Source organism: Neodiprion virginianus, chromosome 2 (assembly GCF_021901495.1).
Source record: "Neodiprion virginianus isolate iyNeoVirg1 chromosome 2, iyNeoVirg1.1, whole genome shotgun sequence".
Lineage (NCBI taxonomy): Eukaryota > Metazoa > Arthropoda > Insecta > Hymenoptera > Diprionidae > Neodiprion > Neodiprion virginianus.
This window is the reverse complement of record NC_060878.1, coordinates 33,816,518-33,830,409: the sequence shown is the minus strand read 5'-3', so window position 1 is coordinate 33,830,409 and position 13,892 is coordinate 33,816,518. Positions and strand designations below refer to the sequence as shown.

At 38.5% G+C, this 13,892-nt stretch overlaps 1 protein-coding gene across 4 annotated transcripts; it reads right to left on the bottom strand.

Moving 5' to 3' along the window:
- Positions 1-46: 46 nt before the first annotated feature.
- On the bottom strand, positions 47-13,867 carry LOC124299016 (mediator of RNA polymerase II transcription subunit 1.1). Of its 4 annotated transcripts, none has more exons than XM_046751833.1 (10): positions 13,606-13,867; positions 13,313-13,488; positions 12,166-12,246; positions 11,208-11,392; positions 8,897-10,713; positions 4,136-4,359; positions 3,807-3,990; positions 3,391-3,720; positions 2,154-2,313; positions 47-2,069 (listed from the first exon to the last, which is right to left on the bottom strand). In XM_046751833.1, the coding sequence occupies exons 3-10, from the start codon at positions 12,166-12,168 to the stop codon at positions 1,193-1,195; spliced, it is 3,780 nt and encodes a 1,259-aa protein (XP_046607789.1). In that variant the 5' UTR covers positions 12,169-12,246; positions 13,313-13,488; positions 13,606-13,867; the 3' UTR covers positions 47-1,192. The 4 variants fall into 4 exon arrangements, with proteins under 4 accessions (XP_046607789.1, XP_046607790.1, XP_046607791.1 ...); XM_046751834.1 differs by having other exon boundaries at positions 13,622-13,867; XM_046751835.1 differs by lacking the exons at positions 13,313-13,488; positions 13,606-13,867 and adding an exon at positions 12,645-13,306.
- Between the last annotated feature and the right edge of the window lie 25 nt (positions 13,868-13,892).

Genomic DNA, 13,892 nt, shown 5'->3' with positions numbered 1-13,892 from the left:
ATTGATGTTTAGGTTTACAGTAAAATATATTTTTTAACCAAATTAATTGTTTCAACCCATGTATTTCTTTGAAGCAGCTGGTATTTAACAATGGAGGAAATTATATACAAACTTAATAATCAACCATGTACAAAAAGGTAAATACTACCCTCAACGTAAAACGTACAAAAAAAATTCTGCAATTTTATTTTATTATTAATCCTTGAATCACTTTTGATTCGATATACTACATACTGTATTGTTTCGAATATAAGCAGAGGTTTTTTTGTCGTTAACAGCACCTGCCAAAATCATCCTAGTCTTATACTCAGACCCATCTTATGTGCAGATAACAAAGAAAAACACCCTAAAATACTGTCTCAGAATTGGGGGTCGGTTTATACACGGAACAATACGGTAATATTAATCTAGACGATCTCTCAATTAAATATACATATACATTTTCCCGGCATTATTGTTTACCCGAATACACGCGAAATCTTTTCTGTTTCACTGGCGTAGATAAACGATTACTTAAAATCAATTATAATACAATCGTCCCAGCTTGACGTTCTTCTGTAGTGTCCTCAATTATTATTTATTGCATATTTTTAAAACGCAGTCACTCTCTCGATTTTTATAAACTAGGAAATTTATACAAAACTACACGATCCTAATATTTACACTAAACTTATGCACATTTCGTTTTCAACATAGCAGTAACTGGTCCTCAATAAACGGGAAATCATTTTACATTTGAACTCAAGGTGTCCACATTTAATATCAGACGTTCAGAGTAACCATGTATCAGATTACAAAAAAAAAAGAAAAAGAAAAATTGAACAAAGTACTTTCACCCATATTGTCGCCAATTCACAATTACTCCCTGGCATTATCTCGGCATGCATTTGGAATGACGCTTTTCCCGTCATGTATTTCATCCAATTTTTTAGATGTTTGCCAATCGTTTCACAGACTAGCAAAAATGGTAAATAAAAGCTCTCATTCTCCGGGTATCAGACGAAAGAGAGTTGCGCAATACTAAACGAATAAATCCACGGTACAATGACAGGTGATGTCGACTGTCGTACTTTTTATTGGCAGCTACGCACAACAGCTCGTCCGCAGACCTCCGTGCGTGCTCGAAGCAGCACATTATTTTTTTTACCATATTTGATTTTTTGCAGCACCGATAAAACTGGAACTAAACCGTTCAAAATGGTGGACAGTTTACACCAGGATGCAGGTATTGACACTTGTCACCTATTCTGCAATAACCATTCTTCGTAAATTGTCTGCAAATTGGCGGCTGCTTTCCATTTCCCCGCCAACCGCCACCACCCCTCCAACCACCTCTACCCGACATTGGCCCCCCACCTCCTCTGTACCATCCCTGTCCAGGTCCCCCTCGACCCATTCCTCCTGGACCTCCTCGCATCGGTCCTCCTCTTGGCCCACCTTGGAAATTCGGTCCTGGTCCTGGTCCGGGTCCAGGACCAGGTCCAAGCCCTGGACCATAGCCGGGAGGACCTTGAAAATTGTTTCCCATATTCCCAGGGCCGTATCCCATGTCGTCAGGTGGTCCCATCATGCCGAATCCATCTGGTTGGTTGAACATTGGTGGTCCCATCATTCCAGGCGGACCTAGTGGACCATCAGGACCTGGAGGATAACCACCTTGCATATTTGGCATCCCCACATCAGGGACAACGACCTTTCCATCTCCAGTTCGCCAGCCTCCACCCCCACTTGGCATTGGCCCTGCCATGTCAGGACCCATTGGACCCATTTGACCCATTGGACCCATTGGCCCTGGACCCATCATTTGTTGGGGCATTTGTGCCATAGGAGGCATAGGGCCTTGTGGTCCCATGCCACCCAGCATTGGCTGCTGATTGTGAGGGAACGGAGGGAATGGGTAAGCCGGCACAACAGGTGCCTGGAATAATTGAGGTTTCGGCTCTGGCCAAGGCATCGACGTAAAGTCCTTTTCACTCTCCTTGTTACCCGTCAAGTCGTCCAATGGTATAATCTTTGGATCGGTCATGGGGTGACGTTCCTCATCAGGTTCAGCTGCGGAGTCCGGAATCCTGAAAAGAAAGGGAAGAGTTAGCATATCCTCGGGTATAAAATAAGTGGGAGAATGATGGTGGTGCAGTCATATTGAAACTTACATGCTACGATTAAAGTACAATGCCTGAAGAATTCCCTTCTCCCTTGCATACTGTACGTCCTTCTCTCGGCTATTTTTCCCATGCTCGACCAGCGCCGGTGGTAAATCAATTGGAATCAACGGTTTCCAAGTTGTCTTTTCCTCCATTAGATCTTCTGTACCTGAAATGCAGGAAAAAAAGAATTTTTCAGCATTTCATTTAGCAAAATCAGGTGACACTTGGTGAAAAAACGTAGTATATTCATTGGAGAATGTAAAGCATTTTAAAATGGATGTGCTTCACCTTCTGCGTTCTATGTAGAACATATACGATTTTTAATTTTCATTTAATTCTGTTTTACGCAATATGTAGAATTTGATGTAGAATTTATTTTTATGTATTCTTGCAGCTGAGGAAAAAAAAAATTGACCAGACTAAGAACAAAATAAACACATTAAGAAGTAAGACTTAATTATTATTCGCGCTCGATTATTTAAACCCGAATTTGAATAAGGTGATCCGAGCAAACGTGCTTTCCAAATTACTTTCATTAATTATGAGAAATGCAACATTGATGTACGTTAGGGTGTCCCTTACTTCGTCTTTACGAATTTTTTCCGTCTCACCACCCAAATTATTTTCAAATAATTTAAAAACGATTGCCTACTTTTTCCAAATTTTTATCTCAACTCTAACACGTGCCACCAAGAGGGTGAATTTCCCCATTTAATATACACGTGTTCCGGACACATTCTCAGTATATATTTTATTGTAACAGTAACAATGTCCAAAAAAATCCGTAACTGTGAGGTTTTAGTGGGCAATAGTACTACTCTCTCTGAGAGAAAATTCACATCATCATACCAGGCAGTCTAGACGAATTGCGCAGCCTCGAAATCAAATTTTTTTTTTTTTATCTAGAGGAGATGCAATTCGTCTAGATTGCCTGATATGATGATGTGAATTTTTTCTCAGATAGTAGCACTAATGTTCACTAAAGCTTCGCAGTTACGAAATTTTCCGAACATTATTACTCTTACAATAAAATATGTACTGAGAATGTGTTCGGAACACGTGTATTTTAAATGATTAAATCCACCCTCATGGTGGTACGTTTTAGAGTTGGGGTAAAAATCTGAAAAAATTAGATAATTGTTTTTGAACTATTTGCAGTTGATTTTGGGATTTAGACGGAAAAAATTCGTCAACACCTTAAATAAGGAACACTCTAATGTACGTGAATAATAACTTTACTTACTCAGCTTTCTTGCCATCTGGAAAGCTTCCCTTTCGTTTTGCTTCTCCATTTGCTTGGCGTCGGTGAAAGTCTTGGTGACATTGACCCTCTCTGTTTCATCGAGTTCGAAGTACCTTATAGATTCCAGGTCCGTCTTCCACTTCAGAATTTTCTTTGGCCCTTTGCGTTTCTGGGCCAGCAAAACACTCTTCAGGCCATTTACGAACCGTATCTCTGGGGTTGGACTCGAATCCCCCTTATCTTTGCGGTCGGACTCTGACGTTTCCGGCGTCGTCTCCGACGGCGAACTTGATCCCTTAGTATCCTCGACTTCGTCGTCCGGTGTAGGTGCTGTAAAATGAACACATAATCGATGAATAAAATACGTTGTTATGTAGTAAAGTCGTAATATACGATGAGAATACAAAAGTACTCACTCGTGGATCTTTCCTCTTCCTCCTCCTCCTGATGATGCTGTTCTCTACTCTCTTTAGAATCTTTAACGTTTTTTTCATCAATGGATTCAATTTCATCTTTTTCTTTTTTGTCCTCCTCTTTTATATCCTCCTCCTTGTCCTTCTTCTCTTTGTCTTCCTCCGTTTCGAGCGTGTCTTGATAAAACTGTACAAAGAGACGGTACATAATGAATTACTTAATTAATTAATTTAGGCAAGGTCCTGACAAGCTAATTTCGCTCCGAGGACCCGTCTTATTCAGCATAAGTTGTTCGTTCGTTATTATAATATAATAATTTCCCGTAAAATACCTTGAAGTTGGGCTTAACGACCACCGGGGATTTTTCGTCAGGACCTAACGGCGACGACGGTGGCGGAGTCCCGTCGCGTCCCTCTCCCTGCACTTCCTGTTTTTTAGGGTCAGGCACTCCATCCTTCGAGAGTGACGTCCTCCTCTTTCGCTTACGTGGTTCTTTGCTCTTCGTTGATGCAGTCAGGGCGTCCATGAACATGTCACTCTCTTGAAGGACCATAGCTGTAAAAAAAGGAAAAAAAATCATAATTAAATTTTTTATATAAAATAAGACTATCTTGGTATTACAATTCAAAAGTCGAGTAATCGCGTTCATCCCAGCGGCTGAAAGAAATAACAACATAATAAGAAAGCTTGCTCGTGGTGTTCGGTAAATAAACAAGGATTATCTGAAAAAAGAGGAAATGTATACATATTTCATGGTAAGATGAACTTGAAGAACTTCATTCTGGCGAGTGACAGCACAAGTTTTTTTTTCCACATGGCTAATATTCAATATTTAAAAAATGTAAAATGTCCAACTATTTCCTTTGCAAGCGGGAAATAATTTTCTAGAATAACTTTGTGACGAATGAAATAAGCAAGTCCGCGTGTCCTGAAACGATGAAAAATAGTTAATCATTATTACAGTTGGTGATGAGCTGTTCGTATCCAGAAAAAATCCTTCATCAATTTCGAATGATGAGCTCAAAAGTAAATCGTGCTCTTCGAAACAACTTCGGCGGGAACCTAGTTACAATCGGTTTGATTCGATACGAATTAAAAGTCAGACAGAAATTATCAGATTTCAGCGAGCCAAAATTCTGCAGACAATTTACATATATTTAATATGATTCATAGTAAGTTCCTTCGATAAAATATTAACCTGGATGAGATAAATTTTACTCGATTTAGCGGCGATTCGCTCATTAATGAAAAGGTGACCCGTATTTTTGAATAATTTACCGAAAGGTATATGCAAGTGTATTTTACACTCCCGCGTACAGCTTATTTTTACAAAAACATGTATTGAATAATTATACAACGGTAACACGAAGTCGACACCTGACAGTAATAATTAATTTCATTTACAGAATATAAATGGACGCGAAAACAGACGCCATATTAGTAATCGTTCAAAAATTCGTTTTTTTGAATAACATTAATGACTTTGACAGCATCGACTTTGTGTTTAATAATACAGTTACATGTGTAAAACTGTTCAAAGTGAGATAAGTACACGTCGTGAACTTTCATCATTCGATGGGAAAATATTTGCCCGTAAACATGTCATGGAGTGGAAATTAATACATAGTAAATGAGGGATAATACATAAGGATTTATGTAAATTTATTTTATTTCTTTTAAAACTATGTTATTAATGAAAAGTAATTCTATATAGAATTGAATGCTTACAGACTAGGAATTAATTAATAAATTGTATAGATTAACCGCCCTAATTAATCGAATTGAAAGTAAAAACTAAAAGATATTGTTCAACTGCCGGGTAGGATCATTCACGCAAAGTGAGTCAATGGCAGGGCCTAATGCTTCCGAGACAGTTAGTACACCAGCGTCCCGACGTCTCTCAACGCAACGAGTTAAAAACATCTGCCCCACGGGCTAGAAAGAAAGACTGTAACTGAATTCAGACCTGAGAAGCAGTTGAATAGCTTCGTCATGTCTTCAAAGAGCTCGCAAAGAGCGATAAATGTATGCCAAATCAATAAGAAGCGTCATTTCTATCCGCGGCCTTAATTGGTCAGATGTTTACGCGTCAAGTTATCACATGAGTTCGAAACATAATTAATACCCTTAGGAGTTTACAATTTTCTGTCAACGAATAAACAAACTGCTGAGCCGGAATTGTTTGAATGAACTCTGTTTATGTGTATCAACACGTCCTTGCAATATTTGTTATAATACACAACTGTACTTCTATTGACGATTGACTATACTCAAATCCGAAATCTGTTTCGTCAAATTTTTTTTCTCAAATTTATCCATTTGCTCAGAGCTACATCGATACCAAATCTCTCCTCTCTTCCTTTGCGGGAAGATAAATTCGACAAAGAAGACTTGAAATTCAAGTAGCGTGAAATTCTGTCAAATGCGTTTACGTCAATCGATGCGGGGCCGACGTTTTCACGGAAAAAAAATGTATTTCCCATTGTAAAATGATTTTATATCTATACATGATCCGATTAAGCAATTTGTATCTTCACTTCGTTTTCTCCGATCAATTAAGATAATTTTTAATAGCAACAATAAATATGTTTAACAGTTTCGTAAAGTTGAACGAATATCACCATTTTATATGGTTAGAGTGAATCCGTCGATTATCTTGAGTTTGAAAAGCTCTGAGCGAAGAAAATCGTAATCAATTAACAATGCTTTTCTCTTTTCACGCGTTTTCGATTGGTATCCGATTGTGAGCCAGTATGAAATTAGTGACTGCAGGTAGTCTGCTGCTGTCATGTTTAATTAGTTTTGAAACATTAAACGATTCAAGTAACATATTCATAAGTCGCCGTACGATGATAGAAGATTTCTTCGCCTTGCCGGCAATTCGAGACCCCCGTACGCAGTATATGGGGTGACGCCCGTGACGTCACAGCGTCTGATCCATCTTCCTGAATAGAACGCCATATCGGGTGTTGCATCATCACTTGATGCCTTTTTCGGTCGTAAGCAATTATATTTATTTACATACAGTTTCGAATCTCCCCACGTTTATTAATTCTTCAGTAAATATTTGACACGTACTTTGTCCCGCGTGCATGAAGAAAAGGTTTGTTTCAAGATTTTTGAATAATCGAATAAACTACAATGCGTAATATACTCCACCGGTGCAGTGGATACGCATGTTTGAACGTTAAGATGAAATTAAGAGTTCATTCCTCAGTTAACACCTTACGGTTGAATTATTAAATTATTTAAATCAGCACTAGCGAAACAAAAATCTGTGTTGGTATGGATGTACGTACTGCAAAATCGCAGATACGTTAATTTTTTAATGGTCATAAGACATTGGTATGAGTAGAAAATATTCGCTTTTGTTCGCGCAGTCAGCGGTAATGCGAAAGAGAACATTCTTATCTCTGCTCCTGTTTTAAATTTGATCACTTCTCGGTGAGTGACGTCACGCACAGCGCTGTACCGCGCTGCGGCGATTATTGCAACTTACATAAATTCAAATTCACGAAAATTGCTTACTGTAAGCGCAAGCTCGAAAGAAAACTGCTTGCAGAAATCAAAATTGGGTGAATAGAAGCCGTGAATCTAAGACTTTTGGTACAAGTGTACTATGTAAAGTGAAAGTCAAATTTTTCAGATAAAAAGACTACGTTATGACATTGAAAACAGCTATAATCTGAACAAGGCTGTACGGGGTGAACGACGATAGAAATCTATGAACAAGAACTTCTTCGAACCGAGAGGATGAAAGCCTGAAATCTCGGTCGTGATCATGGTTGTGCCTTGCTGAGACAGTACGTACGTATGTATGTATGTGTATGTGTGCGCATGTATATGCAAGTTTGCGGAGATCGAGATAATTATATATATCAGCAGAAACCCATAATATTTATGTTTCCAGATTTCTGATAAAATTTATTTCAACGAATAAAAAAGGGTGTACATTTACAAGGAGAAATTATTGATAGACAAAAGTTTAGTTAATCGCCTTACCTACAATAGATACGGTCACTTTAGGTAATTTATGGCCAACTTGCCCGCGTGTTTTAAAAACTTCAAACGCTCCAACCGCACCAACGGAACGAGTAGTATCAGCGATACATTTTAGAAATGATGGATAATTTTTTCTCAACTTCTAGACAATGCTTTTTTTCCAGTTGTTGTTTTCTCACAACTTATAATCGATAGACCAACGTATCGCGTAATCATATTCGCTTATACTTTCACTATTTTATTAGTATTTTAGTTATTATTTTATCGAAGGTTACCTGCAGGAATCTTCTTAATTTATGTTAAAAACACCATTGGATGATGAGCCGATCTCATTTGATCTTCTTTCTTCCACATGTGAATGCAGATTAATCATTTTGGCAAACGAAATATCCGAGTAGCTGAACAATCCAATGCTGCTGGTTTTTCTTGCAGTTAGCTAAGAGTGATCCAATCTTTGCTAAGTTGTGAAGAAACTAGAAGTTACTTTTAGGGGGGCAATTGAATACATAGGGTTGTAATCGGGGAAGGAACAAGATTCAGAGATGCCTGCAAAAAATCTTACATTATTAGGTCATATAAACACAGGGCAATATTGAATCGTAATAAAAAAAAAAAATCGCATTATTTGAAATAGGTCGAGCAAGAGAAAGAAACTGTTCAGCTGCAAATTGTCCTCCACACATCCACCTGCAAACTCAACATTCAGAAGTTAGTAGTATATCAAATACATAGGTACGCTGAAATCTCTAACCAATTATGAAATATTGCCACGTGTATATCAAAACAGTAAATACAAAATGCCCCAAAAATAAGCACTACATCGTTTTCAATGTAGCGAATTTAGACAAACTATTACAAATTGCTAAAATTGGATTTAATACTTTATACGTGTTTCTAAACCAATTAAATATTTCCACAGCACACAATAAAGGGGTAAATATGTGCCAGCTTAGAAATTCTGAAAAAGATTTATATGTAAGGAATGAAACAGTTAAAATTATCAATTTTCTATAAATGCAATAATAATTTATAATAAAAACGTCAACAATAACTGAATTAATTAAAATCGGCCATATCGATATATACTTACGTTTGGGTTTGGGTGGAATGAGTTTGATGCCTCCTTTCTTGTCTTCAATTGGCGGCGGTGTTGCCGGAGAGTCTAGAGATAGCCTGGCACGTTTCTCTGGTAATGGAATATTTTCCATTGGTGGAGAAGGCCTCTTAATGGCAGACAGTTTTGGGGGAATAAGTTTCTTGTCCAATAGTGTGCTAGGCTTCTTGGCAGACCTAGGAGGTGGGGGTTTGACTTCTTCCTCTAATCCTGTAGACCTAAATTTAGAATTGAACGTTTTGACCGTTTTAGGACGAGATGTTTCCAGCAAACTTTTTCTGGTTTCAATAGACATCGAAATATTTTTTTTCTCTGGTATCACGACTTTCTTTCCATCAGTCTTTTCTTTCTGCTCTTTTGCACTATCTTTAGATTCTGTTGACAGTTTTCTGGATGGTGATAAAGAGGATTTCACTGTACTCGAACTATCACTCGACTGTTTAACTTCATCCTCTGCCCTTTTTTTTGGTATTTTTCCCATTTTCACGCTGAGCGCCTGACCTTGGACTTTTTCCAGTGTTGCCTTATCCTTTTCTGCCTGGTCCTTCTTCAGCTTCTCCTTCTCTCGCTCCCGGTCAGTTTTACCTGCCTTCGAAGATGAGGATGAGGAAGAACTGTGCTTGCTGGAACTAGAACGATGCCTGTCTTTTTCCTTCGAAGAAGATTTATCCTTAGAACTGGAGCCCTTTGACCCTTCCGAACCTGATCTATGGGAGCCTGATGATCTGTGGGAACTTGAACTTGAACGATGCGAGCTTGAACCATGTTTTGACGAACTCCGAGATGATGAACTATGACTACTTAATCTTTTATCCGAACTACTGCTGGACTTTTTATCATCCCTTTTATGAAAATCCCGATTTTCTTTGTCACTGGACTTGTTACAGTCACTACTAACACCTTCCTTTGCATCTTTACTACTATTGTCCTTACTATCCTCGCTATTTATTCCAATGTTAATGTCTTTAGAACTAGCTACCGAATTTTTCACTTCACTAGATAAATGGTTAGAGTTATCATGGACGAATTCTTGACCGTCGACCAGTGTTCCTTGAATTGTTTCAATCGTTCCGATGTCGTCCTGCGTTGTAAAATCTTCTTTGATATCGCCGTTGACTCTATTTTCGTTGTTTGAGGCCAATACGTTGTTAATATTTGCAGGGTCTGTTTCTACCTTAGCTAAAACTTGTTTACCATCACGAATTGTTATCTTATAAACGGGCAGTGATTGCTGCTGTTGCTGCTGCTGTGAAGAGGGTACTAAAAAATACTGCTTCTGGGAATTTTTGGCCACAGTCTGCAAATCGCACTGCTGGGGCCTTTGGAGCTGCTGAAGTTTATCTTTTAGCTGCGTACCATTGGATGTATTTTCAGTATAATCCGTCAATTGGATTTTATTGCCTTGGAGGTCACCATTCTCGTTAATATTATTGCTGATGTTATTCGTTCTTCCAGTCTGTTGCTGGACAGGTAGCGACTGGCTTTGGTCAATCAAGGTTTGAATCGGCAAAGTCATGATATCTGAGGGCACAGAATTTGGTGCCGCTTCACCTTTGACAATCTTTAACCATTGTTCGACTAATCGACTTGCCAATGCCCTGACTACATGATGGCTACCTTCTTTGGAAAGACCCTTTATCAACTTTGGACAATTATTAATTTTCAGACGCTCAACGTCTACAGGACAAAGAAGAAGCAGCTCTAGCAATTCCTGAATCAGAGCCCAGTTTTTTGCTAGGATTCCATCTGTCAACCACATGTGAACTAGATTCCACCCCCCTGCGCCCATGAATCTGGAACAGAAGTGATTCCCGAGACTTAGAAGGGAAAACTCTGACAGATTCAACATTCGTATTTATGTCGAAAACACTAGGCGCATATACTTCAAAATATTTCCCTTACTTTCATAGGAAATAAAAGGGAATTAAATATGAAAAAATAAATAAATTGAAAGAAAAAAAAACCTCAATCCTTAACCAACTACTGAAATTTTGAATACGGTTCTAACAGATCATTGTTGTGCACTCTCAAGTACCAAGGTATCTTGTTTCTTGTACAGCGACAATCTACTGAAACAACTGAATGTAAAATTTATGGCAAAGTAAGTGCATCCGGCTCCTTATCTCTCAGATATTAAACCATCGTATAAAAGTTTCTATTTGTAAGTGCTTGAAAATATCGCATCCTTGAGTTTAACAATTCGTACCATCTAAGTGATTCGTTGAATAGTCTTTGGAAATTTTCAACTCTGCAGAGGTCATAATTTTATATTAAACATGGTACTTACTGGCCCAGGAGATCGGTGTTCGTGGTCTTCAGGATCTGAATGTAGATACATTTTGAAACAAGCTTTTTCGAAAACTTTGTCATTAGGCTTGCTAAGCGCTGGACTTCGTCGTTGCTCTTGATGCCTCCCGTAGGACCCAAAAGAACACTGAGACACTTCAGCAGCTGCAGCGGATCAATACGGGGCTGTAACGAACAATGATTAAATAATACGACTCATAATGTTAACTCCGATTGCCACATCACTCGTATTACAAAAGTAAAATAAGGCTATAATGATAATATACGGCTGATATTTTTTTCTATATATAAAATTAATCGGGACTTTATTTATACAGCCAATCATTGATACACCTCATCACAACAGTTGAAGTAACACATAGTATATTAGTACTTGTTATGCAATCCTGAAAATTTATGGGCGTCTGTCATAAGGCGAAAATTGATGATTGGGGGGTTTAATATGTGCGATACTATGAAAAGGACGTGTAAATAAATGAATAATCATTCATTTGAATATTAAGAATATTGGTTTACAAGTGAAAAAATTTGGTCGAATAATTTTTGGTTGTGGAATTTATATTAGCCACGACCGCATATCGCGTGGCGAAAAAATTTGTTTTGGGGTGCCGAAAAAGCGAATGGCGCACTAGTTCAAATCAAAATTGATGAGCAATACCTTCATATGCTACTTATACTGAACATTTGACGAATGACGAGGCGTCGGAGAGGACGCGTGAAACCCGAATGGCGAATCACGTAAAAGGTTATTGATCTACACTACACTATTTGTGTAGGGACTCTACGCTAGTAACGCTATTACTATCACCGATCGTGGCGCTATCGTTTACGAAATATTTGAACCGGGAAGAACAATGGCCGCCGATGAAAAAAAAAAAAAGAAGAAAACTAAAACTCATCAGATCACGATTACGATAAATAATATGACACCAACTCACCATTTTGTTAACGCTCGGATTTCCTCGATGATTTATTCTAATATCCGGGTGGCAGACGAAGAATCATCCCGAAATCTGTAACTAAACACAAAATTTCCCGTTTACGGATGATGACGCATCACGGACGCAGTATGTCGCCGCCATTTTCTATGTCTCCGCCTATAGCCAACGCGACACGAAAGACCTGAATACCTCAAGTACATGTTACAGAATCTACGCAACCTAGCATACGGATTACACCTACTAGTTTATCAATACAATTTCTTTTCATGCTTGACGGTATGGACTACTTATAACTCATTTGATCCAAGCATCGCTCTGTGCAACTTTATATTTGTGAAAACGAACGCCTTGTTAACACGGAAACCGTATCCCAGTCATCGATCCCGTACGGAATCAAAGATTAATCACATGTTTCAACGTTATTCGAAATCCTGCCAGTAAATAATTGATCCATTTGTAATTTAGCTCCTATTTACCATTATAGTGATATATGTGGGAAGTAAAATTAGCTATTATTCTGCTAAAAATAATAAAAATGCGAATGCGGAATTCTCTCCTGCGGCAAACGACCCTCGCTCGAAAGCAGACTGGCAAGACCGCGTCATTGCGCACCTATTCTGCGCACTACGCCTTCCTCCCCCACCCGCGCGTTAGCCAACCAGAGAGGAGAACGGAACCCGGTTACCAACGCACACATCGACGCGATCTATTTATAACCATGGAGCGGCGTTATTATTATGTTGATTATTGACCTTATGATTATTATTAACGACGTGATCATTATTATTATTTCGTCATTTTACGTATCAATTCGAGGAAAAATCGATTAAAACCTCATTTCTTATGGCACTTTTCAACACTCGGGATATACCTCGATAAGCGTTAAAATTTTGCATACGATTCACTGTAAAGTTTTTTTTTTTTTTTTTTTGTTGCTTTTGATCGTTTCACATTGGAAAGTTTTGCCTTGCAAAAACGATCGTTTGTGTAGGCGTACCGTTTGAGAAATCACGCGTAAGGATGAGTCAACGCCTAACATATGGGGAATAAAGAGGATTCAAGGCCCCACCCAACCCGCTATACAGCTAACCAATTCTACTTATAAAAACTTTTACGATTATCGGCCGATCGACAAGCCACTCACATTTGTTCAATAATCAATCCTTTTTTAAGAACAACGAATTCACAGTTATGTAGGAGAAATCAAATATTTTTCCTATACACGAAATATCCATGCCGGACGCGTCTGTCTGGCTTCGGAGGGATGCTAGGAAACTGTCAGCGATATCTCAGTCATTTATCTTCGAGTTGAGCAGCCATCTGCAATCAAAAACCACAACAGGTTATTCTCCGTTATAGCGGCTTTGCTCTGTCCTCAGTATCTTATAATTTTCCTCCCGAAAAGAACTCAAAAACATACAAAACAAATTTCCTCACCTAATTTTGCACGTACCACTCACTGCTTAGGCTAATCCCAAAATGATTTCTCCGGAACCCAAGTCAAATGAACAACAAAATCGTAGAATTGTTTCAAGCTGTTGAAGAGTATTCCATCGTCATACAATTAATCTCTGTTATTAATTATCTGAGAAATATCATCTGCGTATCGTGGAAACGTTCAACTGTATCTCAATTAAATTGTGGTCCTTTTGACTCCGTTACTACGTGATGACGCGACGGATGTACTCAAGTGACGCATCCTATAAGTTGCTGTGTGACGTACG